The following is a 25,084-nucleotide window of genomic DNA, read 5'->3' as shown; positions in this document are numbered from 1 at the left end:
TATAACACACAAACATCACTGTTTCTCAGTTTTTTATTCATCAGTCCGCTCCAGTATAAACTGACAGTAGAGCTCATTAGCCAAAATCTACAAAAATAAATAATTTACATACAAAATGGCAGACAAGCAGCCTTTGTATTAGCAAATACTTTACCCCAACATTTACACACTCGCACTCACTCTCTATACCAAGGGTGGCCGCCATTTTGATTTTTTTTAAACATCCTCTGAGGTCCATTTGGTGGCGCACCCCAAGTTTACTTTTCACACGGGACCCTAAACGTGTCACCAAGCTGACACCAGCAGCCACTCCACATTCAAACACACTTTTCTCACAGGAAGTGACATCACAGTAACCCCGTTTCACACCGTCTGTCAAATATTAAAATCAGTTCCCCTTCCTAGTGCTTTGACGGCGTATTGCTGCGACACCGATAAAACAGTATCATGTTTTTACGTAACACATTTAAACATTTTCGCATGATAATGGGCTAAGGTACTAATTTTAATCTCCCAGTTTAAATAGATTGGATGTCTATCACTGTCAATGGTAGACAAGTGAACGTGGAGTTAAAACTGAAATTTATAGTGATTAATTGCATTCTGTATCATAACGATTTCAAAAGTAGTGTTTAGTACTTTTATTTTAAATGTACCGTTATATTTATGAAATATTAATCTATATTAACACAATTAGCTCGCATCCCTCGTGAGGATAAGTACGAAAGAGCAGTTTTAATCCTGAGTTAACTAAGTAGTTTTTAACGAACATTGTCACCATGTTTGATATTGTCATGTAAAAACATGATACTTTTGGGTGTGACAGTAATACGCTTCCGTCCAGTGCTGTTATTCTATCTAAATGGCACAAAATCGAGGGCAGAAATGTTGTTTTCGCGTCGTAACAAATGTGACTTTCAAGTGAAACGCCAGGACAGGAAGTGAACGGTCAACTCTTCCGTCGTATTAAAGTGATTGTCGCGTGTGTGCGTCAAAGCTGCGATGCGTGACTGACGGAAAACGTCGGGCCCGGCGCGGCTGGCGATATTTTAGCGGGGGCTCAGGACGGCAAGTTTTCGGGGAAGGGTGGCGTCTTCAGGCGGGCCTGAGGGCGAAGGCGCGCTCATAACAAGCCACGATCTTGTGGTCCAGTCCCAGCTGTAGGGGAATGCTGTCCAGTGGCTTGGGGTCCAAGTCCAAGATGGACACAGAGTAGGAGAAGGCGGACGGTCGCGGCGGCAGGAAGTCGCGTAGGCGACGTTGTCCGCGTAAACTGAAAAGATAAAACAAGACAGTCAAATGTTGAATTGGTAGGCAAGGTGGAGCAGAGAGAGAGCTCCGCTACAGGTCGCATTTGAAAGTACCCCCATTCCCACGCTGCCTATCCAGTATGATGCCCTATCAATCGAAGTTAAGGACCATGGGACTATGGCTACGTTCATACTACAGGTCTTAATGCACGAATCCGATTTTTTTGTCATATCCGTTTTTTTGGCGTGCCCGTTCAGACTGCCTTTATCCATTGAGACCGTTCAAGTATTACGCATGCGCACTAATTCGCAGTCCGACACGCGCTAAGCAAGAAGACCCGCATGCGCAGAAGCATCAAAACAAATGACAGACGTCATCCGTCATTCCAGGGATATCATATTTTGCTTTTCAAAAGGTGGACACAAATAACAGACATAAATAATCCCCGTTTAGGCTTATATTCAAAGTTTATATGGATCGATAGCATGCACGCACTGTCCGTGCACGTCACACACACATACGGGCAGTTTGTCCCGACTCTCGGCCGTGGAGGCAATGTTGAAATATTGTTCACTTGGAACAGAGAGAAAACTGAGCATTCTCAGGCTTATCCTCAACCCATTTTTATTTTTTATGACTTGTCAAGCTCAGCCCTTCCTCAAAAGCCGTGTTCACTGCAAGCTAGGCGCTAATAACGCACAGGTGCATCGCTACTGTAACGACTCTCTCGCTATTTGATGACGTAATTGCTGCATTAAATCCGATTTGCGGGACTGGACAGTACAGACCGCCGCGACAGTCTGGAAAAATGTGGCCCAGATCGGATTTAGACCACATACGAAAGTGACCCAGATCGGATTTGAAAGGGTCCCGTTCTATGCGACTTGTCACGTTCAGACCGTCAAGTTAATGCCTCACTCGAGTCGGAAAAACACGAAAAAATCGGATTCGTGCATTAAGACCTGTAGTATGAACGTAGCCTAATTGCTTTGGTTGAATGTAAATAAAGTTATGATCACTACAGTTAATGCTTTTGAAGACTTGTATTTTTTTTTTAATTCTATCTATCTAACACATAATAGTTAAGTGAATGGAATTTATACTGTACCTGTAAATTCCTATTCATATCCGAATTTTGGGAATTAACCCAAAAAGTCCATTAATTTATGTTTAGACTGCATATACAATTGTTAAATTGAAAGCTGGTAAACAAATCAACGAGAAACTGTTAATTTGTATTTCATGCATTGATTCAGTTTTTAAATTATATAACAGTCCGCTTTATCGTCATTTATCGCTATCGAAGTAAATCTGCTTAATTTACCGTGATACCTACTTAAGGCCCTATCGCCCAGCCCTACTATGAAATGTTCAAAGACAGTCAAAGTACTTTGTTTCTTTTCATGATGGGGGTGAAGGAGAAAAGATATCGTCATCGCACACACCATATAATTGTTTGCATTAGTCTAACACATATAGTCTAACACATACACATGGTACAGGTTTTCGTAGGCACAGTCTAACTGTTTGCATTAGTCTAACACACGTAATATAATTAATCAGGAAATAGTATCATTTTCATATTTACGGTAGGACTACACTACTAATATAAAATAAATAGCACACCATAGTTTAATGAGAAGAAATAGAAGAGATACACAATGCCGTCTTATCACAAGATTGACGCACCAACTCTGGCAATCAGCTCTCCCAGCAAACTCCAAGGACAAAGCGCTTTGTCCTAAAACAAGTACAACCAGCCCGGACAGCAAAGTTAATAGCGGGCATCCCAATCCGCGCACGAACCTAAGCCGCCCAAAACCGGCCACAGAGGGGATGGCCCAAAAGCAACGCCCAGAAACACCTTCGACAAGGCCCGCCTCAGCAAAGACTTTAAAAAGACTGGACACTGGGATAACACAGATTTTTTTTCTGCTCGGAAACATACAGCCTTGTTTTGGATCCAGAATTGTCCCTCTGTCGTCTGTTTTTGCCTTGTTTTTACCATTGTCGACGAATAAATTGTCAACCTGTTTTCGGTGAGTGTTCTTCAAGCTTTTGAAACATGGAGTCAGTACAAAGGGTTCAAATAAGAGGACGCGCGAGGTTCGGCCTTCCCGGCGGGCGCACACGGAGCAGCGTCAGCCGAGCGGCAATTGTTTTGGCTGGTGCTGTTCTCGGGTGCGTCTGGGCCGGGGGGGGGGGGGGGGGGGCGAATTTCAACAGGGGATACACTGCCCTCTGGTGACAGCGTTGGGTATAGCGTAGGCCTGAACGATATTGGAAAAAACTATTGTTGCGATTTTTATGAGGTTTGCAATATATTGCGATATTAAAAATATATATACTGTATATATCTTTTTTAAAGAAATTTTCACCAGATGACTAGAATAGCTGTTTGGAAATACTTTGCATGACACACCGTGACCACAGTGTATTCATATAATACAGTTTCATTTGTGAATGATGAAGATTGCTGTATGAAGGGATCCAGGAAGCCATGTCTGCACAAAATAGATCACTTATTGAACACAATATTTTAGACTTCAACAGCAGCAAATACATTAAATGATAAATAAAAGAGCTGGTGCATTAGTCCCCTCGGTTTTTGACAAAATATAACAATAAATAAAAACTGTAAAATAACAACAAAGTTGTCAACATATTTGAACAAAAATATTAAATATGACAAAAGAGTTGCTCACAAACTATAACAATAAAGAAAAACCTCAGTAAAACAACAAAGTTGTCAACATATTTGAAATTAAGAATTAAATCTGACAAATAAAAGTGCAAGTGCATTAGTCCCCTGAGTTGTTTACACAAAATATAACAATATAAAACTGCAAAATGGCAACAAAGTTGTAAAAATATTTAAACAAAAATGTTAAGTCTCAAAACTTTATGTGCAGCTGTACTATATATAGTTATTTGAAAAATACGATTTACAAAAAATTTGAATATAAAAGAAACAAACTCAATTGAACTTGTAAATAATTGAACTGAATAACTCTGATGAATAAAAGAACCATTTTAACTCCCAAATTTCCTGCCTTCCTGATAGCTGTCACACAAATAAAAAGAAGAAAAGACATTCCTGCAGCTGTGTTGTGTATTTGTCTGCATATCGTCCACCTTCCTTGCTCAGCAATTCTCAACTGGGTCTCATAGGTTTTTGGCCAAGACTACTAGTTTATCCAGCATTGCAGGCTTGAGACAAGAACGTTGGCACGTAACAATGTTCCCACCTGTACTAAAAAGCCACTGATGGGAAGCTCGTAGCAGGAATGCATAGATACCTGCGTTTTAAATGGTCCCACATGTTCGACGGATTACTTCTTGTTAAGGCAACCACGGCGAGGCACTGTCGACAGGGCTGTTTTTTGTTCCTTATATTCTTGTCGATAGCCAAAATACTTCCAAAACTCCTTTTGGAGACAGTCTTCTAGGGCTGTCCCAAACGACTAATTTTCTCCCGATTAATCAGCCAACTATTTTTACGAGTAGTCGACTAATCTTTTAATTTTTTTTAATTATTATTATTTTTATTATTTTTTTTAAACTAATTTAGCAATGAAATTTTTGAGACGCTTATCAATTCACAAAAACATTTTTTTTTTTTTACTAATTTAGGAATGAAATTGTTGTTGACGCTTATCAATTCTTAAAAACATTTTGGAACACTTAAATTCTTTATTAAAGTACAAATAAACAGATAAATAACAATAATAAATCACAAACAATGAGTTCAAATGCTGATAGAATTAACTTGTGCAAAAGAATGGAATGTAAACAGATTCAGGACACTGACTTCACGTTTCCAACATGATTCAAAACAATTCTTAAAAAAATACCTAGCATTAATATTATAGTATAATGTAGTACTATATATAATAGTATTATAATAATTATTCATTGCCAGATTTTTCATAAAGGGTGTCATTTTAAAGGTATTCTTAGTGTAGAATCTGAAGTATGTGGGATTAACTCCAGAAATCGTTATTTATATGACGAACATGACATGCTTTTATTTTGAAATGTTCACCGGAAGTAGGCTCGCTAAACCGCTAATTTATGCTTTACAGTCCACAATAAAATCACTTTTTGTCATTGCATGTGGTGTCAGTAATAGATTTTTTGTCCTTTTGCAAATGCTGTTAACCAGCGATTTTTCATGTTTGAAGTGTCACCTTTTAACTTCAAGTTTTGGACAAGGCTGCCTGTTTTATAGCCGGCTAAAGTAGGTCGTCTTTTTTCCCATTCACTTCAATGTAGCAATGCTAACGTATATAGTGTTTAATATAGATGTGTTTTCTTATTTTGTATGTCTGAACTTTAATTCTACAGCGTGTTGATGACAGAAAAGAACTAAAGTTTCATATGCCATCAGCACGCACGCACAAATGTATGCACGCACGCGCGCGCAGCGATAAAACGCAGCCGTGAAAATGACCGCCCTCATTTTTATTTACCATGCGATAAATGGAATCATTGCATATCGCGACAGGCTTAGCAACTTCAATAAACATGTCATTAGTTAGTTAGATGGACTTACAATCTCCTGTCGTTATCATTCACGGCCGACGTGCAGCCAAGCTTGGCATTGAAGAGACAGGGCACTATAGTGTACCCTCCTTTCTTTCTTTAAAAATAAGTCAATGTTTTGGACTCTCTGGTGCGCTTTTTTGGCTTTGTGCCGATTTCCCCGCTTGCATACCAAGCGCCCGACATGCTGAACTTTCCACGCATATATTTTTTTAACCCTTCATTAAACATCGACGGCATGTTGTGCTCGTCGACGGATTTACGTCATCGATGACGTCGACAATGTCGACTAGTCGGGACAGCTCTACAGTCTTCCCTCGCTTCCTTCAACGTGTTGCTTGCTTGCTTGTTTTCACTTTGAGAACGGCCCCTCCTCCCTCCCCTCTGCTGTTCGGCCCCTCCTCCCAGTGGCGCCACCAGGGGGTGGCCATGGCCACCCCTACAAATTGGTTGGCCACCCCACTTGCCAGTATATCGTTAGATTGTTGTAGCATCGGTGATGCATTTCATCCCAAATGAATGCATTTATTTTGTTTTGTTAAATGTAGGGCTGTCAAATTTATCGCGTTAACGGGTGGTAATTAATTTTTTTAATGAGTCACGTGAAAATATTTATCGCAATTAACGCATTCGCGGTACGACTCACGCATTGCCGTAAACAGCCTACAATGGCGCCATTTTACTTATATACAGAGATAAGAGGCAGTGTCAAGTGAGTGGAGTAGATACAAGCATTCATGTGGGCTGTGCTTTTAATTGGCAAAAGCTTTGTCATCTCTCCCACAGCAACTATAGATATTGTGGGAAGCGACGTGGGGAAGAAAGACAGGAGTTGATCTTTTTCTAAACACCCTGTAGTGTATCCAACGCAGAGAAGATAAAGCATTTGCAGCCACCACACACAGCCATGGTTGCACGACTTCCCATCATGCATTTGGGCAGAACAGTTAAGTCGCTACAGTATCATTTACTGAAAGCTCAACAAATACACTAGATGGCAATATTTAGTCACAATATACAAACTCACATTTATCCTTCAAGAATGACAAGTCTTTCTATCCGTGGATCACTTTCACAGAAAGAATGTTAATAATGTTAACGCCATCTTGTGGATTTATTGTTATAATAAAAAAAATACAGTACTTATGTAAAGTATGTTGAATGAATATATCCATCTTGTCTTATCTTTCCATTCCAACAATAATTTACAGAAAAATATGGCATATTTTAGAGATGGTTTGAATTGCGATTAATTACGATTAATTCATTTTTAAGCTGTGATTAACTCGATTAAAAATTTTAATCGCTTTACAGCCCTAGTTAAATGTACACCATGTGCCTAATATATACATAACACAATAAAACAGAATTGTTGAAGAACTCAAAATGTTGACTGGACAGTTATGGACTATGCACATTAAATCATTAGTAACATCAAATATTAAACAATACACCAAAGTATATCAGTAGCCATGTCCTTAAGTCTTTCTGATAGTTTTCCCCTGACCTTTTTACTGCAATAATATAATGAAAACCTAAAATTATGGCTTTTAGTTTTGGCCACCCCAAGATTTTAAGTGGCCCCATCTGGCCACCCCTATGAAAAATTTCTGGAGGTGCCACTGCCTCCTCCCTCCACTCCGCTGTAGCCGGGGGAGGGGGGAGGATCCGATGACTGCGGAGCTGGAGGGAAAGAGAAGCTGTGCGCTCTCCTTCCCTCTCCTTCCTCAAAACAAACATTTGTGGAATAAAAAAAATGAAATGGAAAAAACCATCGCACGTCCTTGCGATGGGACTATTGCGCATGCGCACATCGCAATGGCGATGTTTAAACGATATATCGTTCAGGCCTAGTATAGCGTGTTTGACCCACATAAGGCGTTGTTTTAGCTTATACTAGTATACACTCACCGGCCACTTTATCAGGTACACCATGCTAGTAACGGGTTGGACCCCCTTTTGCCTTCAGAACTGCCTCAGTTCTTTGTGGCATAGATTCAAGAACGTGCTGGAAGCATTCCTCAGAGAGTCTGGTCCATATTGACATGATGGCATCACACAGTTGGTGCAGATTTGTCGGCTGCACATCCATGACGCGAATCTCCCGTTCCACCACATCCCGAAGATGCTCTATTGGATTGAGATCTGGTGACTGTGGAGGCCATTTGAGTACAGTGAACTCATTTGCCACGTTTACATGGAGCCAAATATTCCAATTACAATCGGAATATTTGTTCAAACCGAATAAATGTGTTCCATATAAACACCTCATTCGGAATGAACAGGCCCAAACCGAATGGAATTTCATTCCGATTCACAGGGGTGGAATATTCCTTTTCCCAAACCGATTAGAAGTAAAATTATATCATGTAAACAGGGAAGCGGAATGGTGTCTGGTTGCGTTCTTTCTGCACATGCTCCGTACTGACGTCACTTTGTGACGTAAGTAACGTCACTTGCAACATGGCTTCCAAGCACAGCGCACCTAATTGGAGTCCGGCGGAAAGATTGTATTTAATTCAAACTTTAAAAGAATTGAATATAATTGCTCGCTTAGACGGGCGTAAAACGAGGAACAGTGAACTATTTTAAAAAGTTCACGAGAGGTTACACGAAGCCGGAATAGACCGGAGCGTTGACCAGATTAGAAACCGGTGGAAAACCGGCTACTACAAGGCAAAAGAGCAAAACAGCAGAAGCGGATACGACCCCACAAACACAACAAGTGGGTTAAAGTTAAAACAGCAGCACTCCGACGATCGATCTCCACGTTTTGCAACGTGACGCTTTGTTTTGATTAATCTGCGCATGTCAGACGGCAGTTGTCAAATGTCCTTTCGGAATAAAGGCAGTCACATGTAAACGCTGGATCGGAATAGATGAAGTGACATGTAAACAGCTGATCTGAAATTTCCATTCGGAATGATTTGAATCGGTATGAATTAAAGTCAGCATGTAAACGTGGCTAGTGTCATGTTCAAGAAACCAGTCTGAGATGATTCCAGCTTTATGACATGGCGCATTATCCTGCTGAAAGTAGCCATCAGAAGTTGGGTATATTGTAGTCATAAAGGGATGGACATGGTCAGCAACAATACTCAGGTAGGCTGTGGCGTTCCAACGATGCTCAATTGGTACCAAGGGGCCCAAGGAGTGCCAAGAAAATATTCCCCACACCATTACACCACCACCAACAGCCTGAACCGTTGATACAAGGCAGGATGGATCCATGCTTTCATGTTGTTGATGCCAAATTCTGACCCTACCATCTGAATGTCGCAGCAGAAATCGTGACTCATCAGACCAGGCAACATTTTTCCCAATCTTCTGTTGTCCAATTTCGATGAGCTTGTGCAAATTGTAGCCTCAGTTTCCTGTTCTTAGCTGAAAGGAGTGGCACCCGGCGTGGTCTTCTGCTGCTGTAGCCCATCTGCCTCAAAGTTCGACGTACTGTGCGTTCAGAGATGCTCTTCTGCCTACCTTGGTTGTAACAGGTGGTTATTTGATTCACTGTTGCCTTTCTATCAGCTCGAACCAGTCTGGCCCATTCTCCTCTGACTTCTGGCATCAACAAGGCATTTCTGCCCACAGAACTGCCGCTCACTGGATATTTTTTCTTTTTTGGACCATTCTCTGTCAACCCTAGAGATGGTTGTGCGTGAAAATCCCAGTAAATCAGCAGTTTCTGAAATACTCAGACCATCGAAGTCACCTTTCTTCCCTATACTGATGTTCGGTTTGAACTGCAGGAGATTGTCTTAAACCATGTCTACATGCCTAAATGCACTGAGTTGCCGCCATGTGATTGGCTGATTAGAAATTAAGTGTTAAGGAGCAGTTGGACATGTGTACCTAATAAAGTGGCCGGTGAGTATGTCTGTGTATACATTTGTACATAAGTTTAGCGCTACATTTTTCACAACTTCACGTTCGGTGAGGACAGAGCACGTCAAGTTAATAGTTAAAAATAAGATACTGTGTGGTACAATAAGGTACTGTTTACGCAGTTAAAAAACAAACAAAAAACAGACCGGACACAATGGTGGACGAGAGTCCGGAGTCCAATCAATTTGTAGTGAGAGGGTTGGCGTTTGTTCATTCGGTGCCTCCTTCCCGCTCCAAACTGATTGAACGTCTATCAGCGATCAACTCATTCAAAGAGCTTTTCAAAAGCAACATAATTGGACGTCAAAGGCACTGAAAAAATTCATTTGGAACTCACTCGTCGTCGCAGTCTTGGTCGTCGCAGTGGTCGTCGTCGGCGACGGGCGCCAGGGCGACCATGACGGAGCAATCCTTTGCCGTCATGGCCACGCGGTACTGATGCACCTGAAGGCGACACCAGAGGCGCTCACAAACGGGAAGCGGTCGAGCGGGACCCGGTCTCACCTTGGACACGGCGAAGTCCAGCGAGCCGTCGTCCTCCGCCAGGCATTTCTGCAGACGCTCCAAGAAGGCGTCGTTGTAAGGACCGTCCGCCTGCAGGCGGCTTCTGAAGGATGGATGAGAAGTTGAAGTTCCGGAGGCGGCAGGGGTGCCAGAAGCGCTTACCTCTCTTTGGGGAAGTCGCGCAGGTGTTGCTCCACTCGCCGATAGAGAGGGTAAATGCCTTCGATGTTAAGGTTGTCCAACATTTGCGTGCGGAGGATTCGTGACAGGACGCTATCGCCGGGCAAACCCTGAGAGCCTGTGTATATGACGCTAGCGATTAGTGAGTGTTGCTGTCAGGAAGATGTTACGCAGGCGTTAACGCGGGGTCAGAGGGTCACATTCCGATATGCAGAGTCAGCACGGTGATGATGACATCCCAGCAAATAGTCTATGTCATTACAAATTGGGTTTTGACACAATCAGCGTTTAGTCAGAGGAGTTATCAGGATTTCTACTGGTTTAACCCCTTGATGGCTGAAGTCACATTTGACTAATACAACCCCTAGCAAAAAAAAAAGTATGGTATCACCAGTTTCGGACAAGCACTCACTCAGACATTTTATCATGTAGAACTCCGATAAAAAGCTTGGGGGGAAAAAATGAATTAGTTCAAAATGGCAACGCTTTAGCATTGAAAACACTAAAAGAAATGAATGAAAAACCTCGTGGTGGTCAGTAAATGTTACTTTTATAGAGCTAGTGCAGGGAAATATATATGGAATCACTCAGACATTTTATCATGTACAGTGGGGAGAACAAGTATTTGATACACTGCCAATGGGATAACCCATTGGCAGTGTATCAAATACTTGTTTTCCCCACTGTAGAACTCCGATAAAAAGCTTGAAAAAAAAAAGAAAAAGGAATTAGTTCAAAATGGCAACGCTTTAGCATTCAAAACACTAAAAGAAATGAATGAAAAACATTGTGGTGGTCAGTAAATGTTATTTTTATAGAGCTAGTGCAGGGAAATATATATGGAATCACTCCATTCTGAGGAAAAAAATATAGAATCATGAGAAACAAACAAAGAAATAACAATCAAAACATTTTATGACAGCTTGCAGTCTCTGAGGCATGTACTTGATAAGTATTCTTCATTAATTTGGTGCCAACTCGGTCGGAGCCTTGCTGTGGACCATTTTTTTCAGTTTCCACCACAGGTGTTCAATCGGGCGGAGATCTGGGCTATTTGCAGGCCATGACATTGACTGGACTAGTCTTTTTCCAAGGAATGCTTTAACAGTTTTAGCTCTGTGGCATGAAGCACTTTCATCTTGGAAAATGACAAACATATTTTCAATTGAAGGGATAAAAAAGCTGTGAACTTGTGCATTTATTGAAGATTTAACCACAGCCATCTCCCCAGTGCCTTTGCCTGACATGCAGCCCCATATCATCAAGGAGTGAGGGAATTTTTAAAGTTTTCTTCAGGCAGTTATCTTTTTAAATCTCACTGGAACAGCACCAAACAAAAGTTCCAGCATCATCACCTTGTCCAATGGCGATTGTTGATCCTTGAAATGGTGATGATGCTATTTTTGTTTCTAATGATTCCATATTTTTTTTCCTCAGAATGGAGTGATTCCATCTGATTCCATATATACAGTGGGGCAAATAAGTATTTAGTCAACCACTAATTGTGCAAGTTCTCCCACTTGAAAATATTAGAGAGGCCTGTAATTGTCAACATGGGTAAACCTCAACCATGAGACAGAATAAAAAAAAAAATTTTTTTAAACTGAAAATCACAGTGTTTAATTTTTAAATAATTTATTTGCAATCATGGTGGAAAAAATGAATTGGTCAATACCAAAAGTTCATCTCAATACCCAACTCAAGACCCAGCCACGTCTCATCTTCAATGCCCTTGCTGATGGAAGGAGATTTTCACTCAAAATCTCTTGATACATGGCTCCATTCATTCTTTCCTTTACACAGATCAGTCGTCCTGGTCCCTTTGCAGAAAAACAGCCCCAAAGCATGGTGTTTCCACCCCCGTGTTTCACAGTGGGTATGGTGTTCTTCAGATGCAATTCAGTATTCTTTCTCCTCCAAACACGAGAACCTGTGTTTCTACCAAAAAGTTCTATTTTGGTTTCATCTGACCATAACGCATTCTCCCAGTCTTCTTCTGGATCATCCAAATGCTCTCTCGCGAGCCATAGACGGGCCTGGACTGGTACTTTCTTCAGCAGGGGGACACGTCGGGCAGTGCAGGATTTGAGTCCCTGGCAGCACATTGTGTTACTGATAGTAGCCTTTGTTACTGTAGTCCCAGCTCTCTGTAGGTCATTCACTAGGTCCCCCTGTGTGGTTCTGGGATTTTTGCTCACCGTTCTTGTAATCATTTTGGCGCCACAGGGTGAGATCTTGCATGGAGCCCCAGATCCGGGGAGATTATCAGTGGTCTTGTATGTCTTCCAATTTCTAATGATTGCTCCCACAGTTAATTTCTTTACACCAAGCGTTTTACCTATTGCAGATTCAGTCTTCCAAGCCTGGTGCAGGTCAACAATTTTGTCTCTGGTGTCCTTCGACTGCTCTTTGGTCTTGGCCATAGTGGAGTTTGGAGTGTGACTGACTGACCCTTGTGGACGGGTGTCTTTTATACCGATAATGAGTTAAAACAGGGGCCATTAATACAGGTATTGAGTGGAGCCTCGTTAGAAGAAGTTAAATGCCTTTGACAGCCAGAAATCTTGCTTGTTTGTAGGTGACCAAATACTTATTTTCCACTCTTAATTTGGAAATAAATTCTTTAAAAATCAAACAATGTGATTTTCTGTTTTTCCACATTCTGTCTCTCATAGTTGAGGTTTACCCATGTTGACAATTCCAGGCCTCTGTAATCTTTTCAAGTAGGAGAACTGGCACAATTGGTGGTTGACTAAATACTTATTTGCCCCACTATATTTCCCTGCACTTGCTCTATAAAAGTAAAATTTACTGATCACCACAATGTTTTTATTCATTTCTTTTAGTGTTTCTGAATGCTGCTGCAATTGTGAACCAATTCATTTTTTTATTTGAGTTTGTTCTACATGATAAAATGTCAGTGACTGCTCGTTTGAGACTGGTGATTCCATACTTTTTGCTAGGGGTTGTATATATGAAGTATTGGAGGAATGCACAATTGTATAGAAAATAGTAAGAATACTAAAATACTAAAGAAAATCAAATAATACAGCTAAAAAAAAATTATCGAAAAAGAATTATCAGTGAATTAAAAAAAACATGTTCATCAAGACATCCCACCAAATGGTCTGTGTCATCATAAATTGGGATGTCACTAGTTGGGAATGGTTATCCCCAGTGGGGTTGTTATCAGGATTCCTACAGGTTTCAACAAGTTTAACCCTTTGATTTAATGTACATAAATTGTTGAAGCAATGCATATATGATATAAAGGTAAGTACAGGAGGAAAATGGAACAGGGTGGAGGTAATTTTTAAGAATGAATAAGGAAGAAAGTTAATTTTATGTTTTCCAAAAAATCTTTTTTTTTTTTTTTTTTTAAATGTATTTATTATTACCATTTTGATGTAATTATAAATTACTCTAGAGCTTTTTCATGTATACAGCTTGAATATAAATTCAAGGTAAGACTTTTTAAGGTGGACTTAGAAGATAGATAAGAAGAAAGTTTTATTTTGCTTATGAAATATGTAATTAAGTATTTGTGTAATCAAACCACACTGCAGCAGTGTTGTAGTATGACTTTCCTTTTTAATTCATTTTCGAGCCGCTTACCCTCACTAGGGTTGGGCATCGTTTGAAATTGAACGATTCCGATTCCACGTTTCGATTACGATTCTTTCAAATGGGCAGGGGGGAAAAAATTGCATAGTTTATATTAAAGTCTTAACGTCTCGATGCTTTTTTGAATTTAATGAACTTCTCACAGGGCTAATTTTAACTTGTTTAAAAATATCAAGCTTTGAACTCGAGCAATTTTTTTCTGCTCGGCGTTCAGGGCATCGAAACAAGGAATCGAAATTTTAAAACTCGAACGATTCCGGGAGATTCGGCGTGTTAGAACCAGTTCCCATCGACGCGCGATGCCCAACCCTAATCCTCACTAGGGTCACGGGGGTCCTGGAGCCAATCCCAGATAACTATGGGCAGTAGGCGGGGTACAGCCCGAATCTGTTGCCAGCCAATCACAGGGCGCACACACGAACAACCATTTGCGCACACACTCATACCTAGTGTCAATTTAAAATGTTTGATCAGCCTGCCATGCATGTTTATAGAATTGGGGGGGGCAGAAAACCCACGCAGGCACAGGGAGAATTTGCAAACTCCACACAGGAAGGCCAGAGCCTGGAATTGAACCCTTGATCTCAGAACTGTGAGGCAGACATGCTAACCACTCTACCACCGTGCCGCCAACTTCCCTTTTTTTATCGTATCTTATTCATAATCAGATCAAATCAAGAATTTTAAAAGGCAGTGAATAAATCAAATGAATTGATATGTTCATATAGATAGCTGAGGATGCGTTTTGCTTGTCAAACTAGCCAAACAATGAAAGAACAGTAAAACCTGATTCATCCCATTTGGGAGTGATCCAATGAGTCAAGGTCACTCTTAATGAAAGATGAATCATCAGCGATTGCCAGGATTTAGTCGGGAGCAGGGGTCGCGTTAACCGAATATTTTCCGTCGTTGACCGGTTTTTTTAATACGGTGACGGAAAAAACAAGTCCATCCGTCATTTTGACAGGTTGCAATTCACACCCCAGACCACAGGGTGGCGAGTGAGCATATTAATTAGCTATTGTCTCTCTTGATGCATGACGTCGTTGGCCTTACTCGGAAAAACGTCAAGGCAACTGAGTGTTTGCCTGGCACGGCGGCCAGACTGTTCTCCCTGTATTTTTCAAACACTGAGAGAAAAGTCTGGGACACAGCCTCTCGAGTAGGTACAAAATCAGTCGACAAATCAGATTTGTTTATTTGCGTGACGTGTTCTTCACGAGCAACGTCACTCTTGCGCGTCGAAAGTCGTCTCTACAGCAACACGGATGGCGAAAGGGACAGCCGAGAATATGTTTCAATCCGTGGTAAATTCAGTTTTAAATGAGCTAAAACACATCGACACGAGTCATTGACAACAGTCTGTCTCGCGCTAGCCATGTTGAATAAACTCCGTTCTCCTCGTATGTTTACTTCCGCGCGCAAGTCCCTCGTCCTGCCCTCGTCGCTTTGCTAACGGCACGTCTGCCCGTCGCTGATTGGTGCACTCCGCTGTCTGTTTGCCTCTTGTTAAGCTTGTTCGGACAGAATATTAATTAAAAATGAATGAAAACTAAATACTATTGAATATGTCATTATTATCATTTTAAAAATGTAAGTGACGGGTAAAAATAGATTATGACCGGATTTTTATGACACTGTCAGTCAAAATGACAGACAACGAAAAAGTCTAGCGCAACCTCTGGTCGGGAGTCCATTTTATCGGAATAATCGATAACAGTAACAATTTCTGTCACGAGAGGCAACCGACCGTGTCGACTTCTGTCTTTGTTGAAGAGGCTAGCCTCGCAGAAAGCGCGGCCATCTTCCCGTCGCTCTGTCGCGCCGCCGCCGTTCAGCAAGGCGTTGACCAGCACCTGCGGCGTAACAAACGTGAGCCAAGCGGACCCCTCCGAGGTTCGGCAGTGGCCGCGCACTTACCTGGATGAAGTCCCCCAGGACGGCTTTGGCGCTCGTGTGCGCGTGGAGGCGATTGTTGGCGTAGAGGAAATAAGGTCGCAGGTGGTAGAGCAGAGTGTTAAGGTCCGAGGAATCGTCGCCAGCGCCCCCGCTGTATATGCACTGACCCCCCTGAAAAGAATACATGAATTCAATCGGGTCCGATCACGTCATTTTCAAAGTATCAGAATCGGCAAAAAAATATCGGACATGCCTTTTTTTAATATATATATTTATTTTTAAATAAATTGTTTTCCAATTGTATTTAACATTAGACATAATATGTTACACTCAATTAACGCATGCACTGCACGACCCACTCACGCATTGTCGCGTTCAAGCTGTAATGGCGCCGTTTTACCTATATATAAAGCTAAAAGGTAGCGTAAAATGAGTAGAGTGAATTTTGGCAGCCTTTGGAGCATTTTTTAAATTGGCTAAAGCCTTACAATCCCTCTCCCTTCAGTTAGAAATATCGTGGGAAGCAATGTGGGGAAGAAAGGTAGTAATTGATCTTTTTCTTAACACCCTATGTTACTTCCCAAAGTAGAGAAGATATATCAATTGGTATCACTGTGCACAGTCATGGTTGCACTTCAAGTTAAATGGCTACAGTATCATTTACTGAAAGCAAAACAAATACACTAGATGGCAATATTTAGTCACAATACAAAGTCACATTTATCCTTCAAGAATTACAAGTCTTTCTATCCGTGGATCCCTCTCACAGAAAGAATGTTAATAATGTAAATGCCATCTTGAGGATTTATTGTCATAATAAACAAATACAGTACTTATGTACTGTATGTTGAACGTACATATTCGTCTGAGTTTTATCCATTTTTTTCTTAATGCATTGCCAAAATGTATATGATCGGGAAAAATTGTCGGGAATGATTGGAATTGAATCGGGAGCAAAAAAAAAAAAAAAAAGCAATTGGATCGGGAAATAACGGGATCGGCAGATACTCAAACTAAAACGATCGGGATCGGATCGGGAGCAAAAAAACATGATTGGAACAACCCTAAATACTTGTGAAGATTTTAATAGCATGAGAAATTGCGATTAATCTCACATGATTCATTCCTTCAAAAACTATAAAACATTTCAAATGAACTAAAACAATGAATAAAAAAAGATGTGAATCCCAAAAGAAAATTTAGAAATATTGAATAGGAAAATCAAGTAAATCACAAAGTAAGTAAATTAAACAATTTTTTTTTTTTTTTTTTTTACAAAAACGAATAAAGTCAGCTATAAAGAAGTGAATGAAGATTGACCTTAAAGATTTTGAAGTTGTTCTGAGGTTCTTCAATGAGTTGTCGGACGGCAAAGTGCATCCGCTGTCTGCTCCTGCGGGACGTAGCACAAGCATCAGTCCAATGACCGGTAGTAGTGACAGACACTGACTGACTGACAGAGGTGGGTAGAGTAGCCAAAATATATACTCAAGTAAAAATAGTCATCCAAAAATTATACTCAAGTACAAGTAACAAGTATTTGGTGAAAAGAATACTTAAATAACATTATGAGTAACTGCTTACGATGTTTGATATTTGTTAAACAATGGTGTTTTTTTTTCCTCTCAGCACAAAATTACAGTGCCTTGCAAAAGTATTCGGCCCCCTTGAACCTTGCAACCTTTCGCCACATTTCAGGCTTCAAACATAAAGATATAAAATTCGAATTTTTTGTCAAGAATCAACAACAAGTGGGACACAATCGTGAAGTGGAACAAAATTTATTGGATAATTTAAACTTTTTTAACAAATAAAAAACTGAAAAGTGGGGCGTGCAATATTATTCGGCCCCCTTGCGTTAATACTTTGTAGCGCCACCTTTTGCTCCAATTACTGCTGCAAGTCGCTTGGGGTATGTTTCTATCAGTTTTACACATCGAGGGACTGACATTCTTGCCCATTCTTCCTTGCAAAACAGCTCGAGCTCAGTGAGGTTGGATGGAGAGTGTTTGTGAACAGCAGTCTTCAGCTCTTTCCACAGATTCTCGATTGGATTCAGGTCTGGACTTCGACTTGGCCATTCTAACACCTGGATACGTTTATTTTTGAACCATTCCATTGTAGATTTGGCTTTATGTTTTGGATCATTGTCCTGTTGGAAGATAAATCTCCGTCCCAGTCTCAGGTTTTGTGCAGATACCAACAGGTTTTCTTCCAGAATGTTCCTGTATTTGGCTGCATCCATCTTCCCGTCAATTTTAACCATCTTCCCTGTCCCTGCTGAAGAAAAGCAGGCCCAAACCATGACGCTGCCACCACCATGTTTGACAGTGGGGATGGTGTGTTCAGGGTGATGAGCTGTGTTGCTTTTAGGCCAAACATATCGTTTTGCATTGTGGCCAAAAAGTTCAATAAATTGTTTTCTAATTGTATTTAACATTAGACATAATATGTTACACACAATTAACGCATGCACTGCACGACCCACTCACGCATTGTCGCGTTCAAGCTGTAATGGCGCCGTTTTACCTATATATAAAGCTAAAAGGTAGCGTAAAATGAGTAGAGTGAATTTTGGCAGCCTTTGGAGCATTTTTTTTAATTGGCTAAAGCCTTACAATCCCTCTCCCTTCGGTTAGAAATATCGTGGGAAGCAATAATATTGCACGCCCCACTTTTCAGTTTTTTATTTGTTAAAAAAGTTTAAATTATCCAATAAATGTTGTTCCACTTCACGATTGTGTCCCACTTGTTGTTGATTCTTGACAAAAAAAATAAATTTCATATCTTTATGTTTGAAGCCTGAAATGTGGCGAAAGGTTGCAAGATTCAAGGGGGCCGAATACTTTTGCAAGGCACTGTATATATACGAACTGTTAGTATACAGTACTATAACGTATATGAACTGTTATTATACTGTACTATAACTTATTACATAACCACATTAAAGCAACACTAACTTTTCAACCTTTATAAAATATTTTCTGAACATTTGAGATGATAAAGTCGACTGACAACTAGTTGAATGACACCTTTTTATATCTTAAGGGGTCTGTATCGCTTTCACCGGCACCAATTGAACTTTGAGGAGGGTGGCAGGAAACCTGCCAAGCAACAAATGTGCCGACTGCTTTATGGCATACATCATTCCTTCTTTCATTATAAAGACGGACGTCAATGCTTACGCAAATACTGCAAAAATGGCAGAGCAACAAAAAAGAGGAAAGGAACTGAGGAGGGGAAAAAAAGGCGACCAGGATAAAAAGACACTCAAGAATAAACATTGGACTGGCTTTCACTCGTGGACCCGCCCCTCAAGGAATACGGTACAAAATCAAACGTTTCTTATTGTCAATATTGTCATATGGCGGAAAACACAGACAAGACTGAAAAAGGAGTTTCTGCTCTTGCACTCCTCTTTAAAAGAAACTGCTCTATTTTAAGCCAAAACAACTATTTTGTTTGATTAGAACAATATGTCTATATGCTACCATATCAGATTCATGGCGCATTAAGCCCCCAAACTATTTTTAATTTGTCCGTTTTACCCTGAAAACCCCCGTTTACAGACGTCGCGCAACCGTTTTTGTTTCAACCCAGCCAAAAAAACCAAGGTAATTAATTATATTTATTATTTAAAATTTCTGTCGTCTGTAGCTTAGAATCATTAATTGATGTCTCATATTTCGTTTTAAAAAAAAAGAAGACTAAATTCTTCACTCGCATATTTTAAACTTTTAATAAAATTATGTCACAATGAAAAAAAATGGCGTCTGTAAAAAAGTCACGGATATCTACCTCATAACTATCGCTTAATTTTATTTTATTTTTTTGTTATGGTCACATTTTCTCCAATATGTTAGATCAGGGGTCGGCAACCTATGACACGCGTGTCAGCACTGGCATGCGAAGGGTTAACCAGTGACACGCTAGGGCATGGCAAAAAAAAAAAAAAAAAAAATGCGTGTTATGTTTATTGACGGTTGTATCTTTATCACTTGCTCAAGTGCCCCATCTTGTGGCCGTTTTATTTATTGGTTCTAAAACAGTAGAAGAAAAATGCAAATAGGAAGTTCTTCAAATGGGATCCAGTGTGTTACATGGCAGCTCCACTCTCACAACTTGAGTGGCATTTGTGTTCTTTAGAGCAACGTCTGTGAGTATTTTGTTGTCAAATTGAGAATTACACTCTTTATATTGTCTTTAGGTTGCATGTTTGAGGGGAAATGTGTTTGATATTTCTAATTAAGAACTACTGAATACAGGCTAATTGTGTTTGCATATATGGATGGCATTTTTGTTATTTGCAGCATTGTTGCTGATTGCATGTATTTTTTCATTGTTTTAGTTTCATAAAAAAGAAAACAGACACATAAAGGATTACTGAAAACATCCGGAGTGTGAACCTTTTCATGTTTAGCTGTTTGGATAGCGGAAGCGAGCCCATTGACAATGTGCCTTTTTACCGGAAATTAAGGCATTTTCAGTTGCGCGCCCTGTTATTTAGGGGCTTTACGGGACCGCCCCTCTCACCCACTCTGCCTGTGGCGTTATATGCGAGCAATAATGGATTTTGAGCACACCTCCAGCTCTTCCCCAATTTCTCGACTCCTGTGCTTGTCGTTTTTTTTTCTCTGCGCGTTTAATTCAGCCCACGCTACTAACATGTCACGAAGCCGACCAATCAGAGAGCTGGCGGAAGTACACTGTGTTACCAATTGCACTTTTTGGTAATTGCAACTCTGCACCGTAGGGTGTAGTGGACAGGCGATTAACATGGCTTGTTGTCGTCGATTCGCCCGGTGCTTATTATTTCAGAGAGGTGGTGATGTGTATAAAAACACAGTGACACGTTGGATGGTATTTTGCTGGAGACTTTTATTAACAAAACTAAAACCAGCATGGGACACAGCGACTTTTCATGGCGCTCTTCGCACAGCTCTCTCAAAACACCTTGCTCCCTGCCTCTCTTTTTCTTACGCTTAACTTGTAAACTGGTCATACTGTAGGGGACAGCGGCCCCTTGGGGGTGCCGGTAACAACTGGTTGGCTGGTTACTTCCGCTTGCTCTGTGCATTATGCCTCGGGAGCGTTGTGTGTGTGTCGCACAACAAGTGTCAAACGCAACTACGAGACGAAACATGAAATTCATGGAAAACAGGGCCAAGGATCACATTAAGGTAGGCATCTTTTGTATTTGTTATATAAAATCTAAAATTGTGCATAGAATTGACTGTTAGTGAAAAAGACAAAGAAGTCGCCTGACTTTGAAGGTTAAAACAGCCCGCTCTGTACTGTGAGAGACCTGCACTGAGAATAACGCTTGTTCCCCTTTTCTTGCTGGGTTGTGTGTGTGTGTGATATGTTTACATAAGATGATGCTCAAGTTTTGATATTTTCTACAATATACTTTTATTTTTTAGTTATTTGATAAAGAAGAATGGTAGTTGTAAGATTTCAACATATGTTCATGTTGTGTTCTTTGGAGTAAAATTACAGCTCTGTTGGATATAAAAATTCGGATGTGCGTCATTAATCTTGGTGTGGCACACTGATTGACAAGAAAATTTGAAAGTGGCACACCACACCAAAAAGGTTGCTGACCCCTGTGTTAGATGATTAATAATCGATCACAACAAAGAAAAAAAAAAAAAGAAAAAAAAAACGTTGAAAAGGGTAAAAATATGAAAAAGAAAATCTCGACCACTCCTTGATGTCTGCGATTTCTGCATAGCGACCCTTGTTATATTACCATGTTTCACCCATAAAATCCCCAAAAAATCCAGCTGCGGCCATTCACAGCTGTGTCTTGACACTCAGTGATACATGCTACATGAAGTTTTTGGATCGAAACAAGGTAAGTACGCGATAATATCTGGTTAAAGTCATGGCGTCTGTAAATCTGCTCAACCGTGCTCTCACCTCTAGATAAATGTTTTTAAAACGCAAAACCTTTTTTTTTAAAAAAAATACCCTCCTCTTCAAAATTTTTCTTCCCCCAGAAAATTTAGATTTTAAGCTTTCCAATGATGTATCACACATGCATATCGGACAATTTTGAAAGTTGGCCAAATTGGGGGTCTCAGAGCGAAACTTCAAGTCGCCGGAGTGTTTTCCGCCATATGCTATTGTTTAGCCACAACTGGATTCATTACTATTCATCCTTCACACAGCCGCTGGAAACAGAAATGTTTAATCCATCTGCAGGCAAAACGAGAATCAGGATTTTACGACACTGCGCTGGTTTTTCCTTAAGGCAAAACACTACCGCTTTTGTCCACCTACTTCGCTAAAATCGCCCAAAACTGAAAAGGTACCTCGGGTTGCTTTAAGGCAAAGAAATACGGGGGAAAAAAACCATTTCCTATTATTAAATTAAATTAAAATAATCTTATCTCTGGATATCTGTGGTCAATCGGTGCCAAATAAAAACTTAATTTGCTACTAAAATACTACTAATTTTTGACAGTGCTTTAACGACAACACGCAGTTGAACAGGTTGGCGTGATCATAGAACGGCAAGCTCGTGTCTGATTGGTATAACGGAGTCATGTGATTATTTTTGCGACATTTCATCGGTGGAACTGGTAGAGCCACTGTTGACATCTCACGCAAAAAAAAGGAAAATCTCATATGTAGAATAAAGAAGAAAAATGTAATGACTGGTGTAGCCCAAAGTAGCAGACTAAGAGTAGTTTTTTCTTCACAAATGTAAACAAGTATGACTTAGTAAAACTACTCTTTGAAGTATATTTTTCTTAAATAATTACTCAAGTAAATGTAAGCCGTTACAACCCACCTCTGCTGATTGATCACGGCTCGCTCACTCACCCTGAGAACAAGTCCAGCGGGCAGTACAGGCTGCGTCTTTTCCAGCGCCCGGTAGCCACCTTCCGTTCACAAAAACAACAATTTTAGCCATTCATTGGTGCTATGAAATCCTACAAGTCACTTTACAATGATAGATTGCTACATGTTGGACATGAGTCACACCAAAAAAGTGACATAAAGGCTTAAAAATTAAAGTAGATCCTAGCCATTTTTCAGCCGGCTTGACCCCACCCACTAAAAAAATCTCCAAACAGAAGATGGTTTCACACCCAGAATAAGTGTCTGCTGGCATGCTATCCATAAGCTTTCTACTTTCTTGTTGCCGCGTGACCATTCTCTCAACATGTACTAGCTAGCATAGCGCTAGAAAGCCTGCCATAATCATCAGTTCTGGTTATGATGTAGCACCCAGGGTTGCTGAAAAAAGTGGGCGTTCCCTAATACATTGTTTTGGATGGAATAACTATGAAATAGAGTCGGGCTGTATACCGAAAATTTACCGTTACCGAAATTCTTCATGAAAACTGACGTAATTTTGACCATATCGGTAAATTCGGTAATATAATAAAATAAGAAAATATAATCTTTTCATCCAGCTTTGACTCTGTGTTGTGCGGCTATGTTTATTCCCCTTTAAGAAAGCAGTCCGTGTGCTTACGTATGAAGTCACGTGGTTAACAAGAACTCAGACAGAAGCCCGGTAGGGTAACGCTAACGGCTAACGCTACAAAGCAAATGTGATGGAGTCGGGCTTAAGGGAGCTTCGCCAAACTTTCAACTTACATTAAGACTCTTGGTGGCCTCCAGACAAGCTTTCACCTGCTGTCCTCCCTGGTTCTCACGATTTCAGGAGAGGGTGCTTTCAGTGCTTACTACTGGTAGCCAGGCCACAGGCTAACGCTAGTGGCTAACTATACAAACGAACGTGATGACTCTGATAGTAGCTCTAACCTTGTCGAAACGGTTGAACTTAAGGGCACGGACTGCACCTAGCAATCAGTATGTCGCGTTATTTTGTATCTCTGTGTGAGTGTGATTTCTCTGATACCATCATAAAAGCTATGAGTGTAAAGCATAAAGTATAATCCAACAGTGAAGCCTATAATATGACCGTTGAATGGCCAATGTGAAGCCTATAATATAACCGTTTAATGGCCACAGCTATTTTTCTGTATGTGCTTGCTTTGTTCTATGTCATTACTGCCATCATAAAATCTTAAATATTTCATTGGCATAAGAGCAATATAGCTTCAAAGCGGAAGTTCAGGATTTTTGACATTAGGCTTAATCTTCGAGTTAGCAGGGGTTGTTAGTTTCAGGGCTCAGGAGTGGATAAGCTAGTGTGAGTTAGTTTATGTTTAGACTGCATATACAATTGTAAAATTGAAAGCTGGTAAACAAATCAAAGAGAAAGTGTTAACTTGTATTTCATGCACTGAATCAGATTTTCACATTATATAACAGTCCGCTTGAGCAAATTTATCGTCATTTATCGTTATCGAGGTAAATCTGCTTAATTTACTGTGATAACTACTTAAGGCCATATCGCCCAGCCCTACCATGAAATGCTCAAAGAGTCAGATTTGAGTGCCAAATTCCTTTTCTACATGTAAAATTACATTAGTGTGGTCATTTTCATTTTTTTGACATGGACACCACTTCATAGGACCTTTAAAATATTTGGCTTCTGGCTCCAGCCCATTGAAATTGAACTCACTTTGTAGTGTTGGTGCATGCAGAAGCGACACACTTTGCTCTTGACGTCTCGGCTGATGTGCTTGGACGACGGTAGGAAGCCGCACTTGGGCTGTATGGAAAGAGAAAAAAAAAAACGTCAGTTGAAAAGCTTATAGTCATAGCATTCTATAATCTTGTACTCAAAAGTTTTTGTCACATATGCTGTCCCTGCCTTCCTCACTAGGGGACTGTAAAAGACAATGATACGTTAACTCAAATATCCAAATCATTTGTACTTTTAAACACAGCGGAAAATGGAATTGACCCCGAAACGCCTCAAAATTAACAGTATGTAATCCTAAAATGCCCCAAAATCATCAGAAAGTTTCAAAATAAGTGACCTGCAAATGGCCCAAAAATTAACAGAAAGTGGCCCCAAATGAACAGGTAAATAGCCAAAAAGGGCCCAAAATCAACTGGAAGTATTCAAAAATAAATAAGTGACCTGCAAATAGCCCAAAATTAACAGGAAGAGACCTGATAGACTGGAGGTGATTTGTAACCCCTGCCCAATTCAACAGTAAATGCCCCAAAATCAACATAAGTGACCCAAAATAAACAGTAAGTGACCCTAAAATGCCTCAAAATCATCAGAAAGTGATCCATGACAAACAAGTGACCTGCAGAT

The 25,084-nt window shown here is 40.3% G+C and overlaps 1 protein-coding gene across 1 annotated transcript in view; it reads right to left on the bottom strand.

The window, feature by feature from the left end:
• The window catches only part of ippk (inositol 1,3,4,5,6-pentakisphosphate 2-kinase), a 45,503-nt gene continuing 20,419 nt past the window's right edge, over positions 1–25,084 (bottom strand). Inside the window, exons 6-14 of the mRNA XM_057845817.1 lie at positions 24,437–24,526; positions 22,720–22,778; positions 17,209–17,281; positions 15,910–16,059; positions 15,740–15,845; positions 10,348–10,483; positions 10,186–10,288; positions 10,019–10,125; positions 1–1,273 (exon numbers count right to left, since the gene is read on the bottom strand). Of these exons, the coding sequence (XP_057701800.1) occupies positions 1,096–1,273; positions 10,019–10,125; positions 10,186–10,288; positions 10,348–10,483; positions 15,740–15,845; positions 15,910–16,059; positions 17,209–17,281; positions 22,720–22,778; positions 24,437–24,526 (1,002 nt within the window). The 3' untranslated portion in view covers positions 1–1,095. The remainder of the gene's footprint in view (positions 1,274–10,018; positions 10,126–10,185; positions 10,289–10,347; positions 10,484–15,739; positions 15,846–15,909; positions 16,060–17,208; positions 17,282–22,719; positions 22,779–24,436; positions 24,527–25,084) is intronic.

This window comes from Corythoichthys intestinalis, chromosome 9, assembly GCF_030265065.1.
Source record: "Corythoichthys intestinalis isolate RoL2023-P3 chromosome 9, ASM3026506v1, whole genome shotgun sequence".
NCBI classification, from domain to species: Eukaryota; Metazoa; Chordata; class Actinopteri; order Syngnathiformes; family Syngnathidae; genus Corythoichthys; species Corythoichthys intestinalis.
Note: the sequence above shows the minus strand (reverse complement) of the source record. Positions and strands in the feature narration are given on the sequence as shown.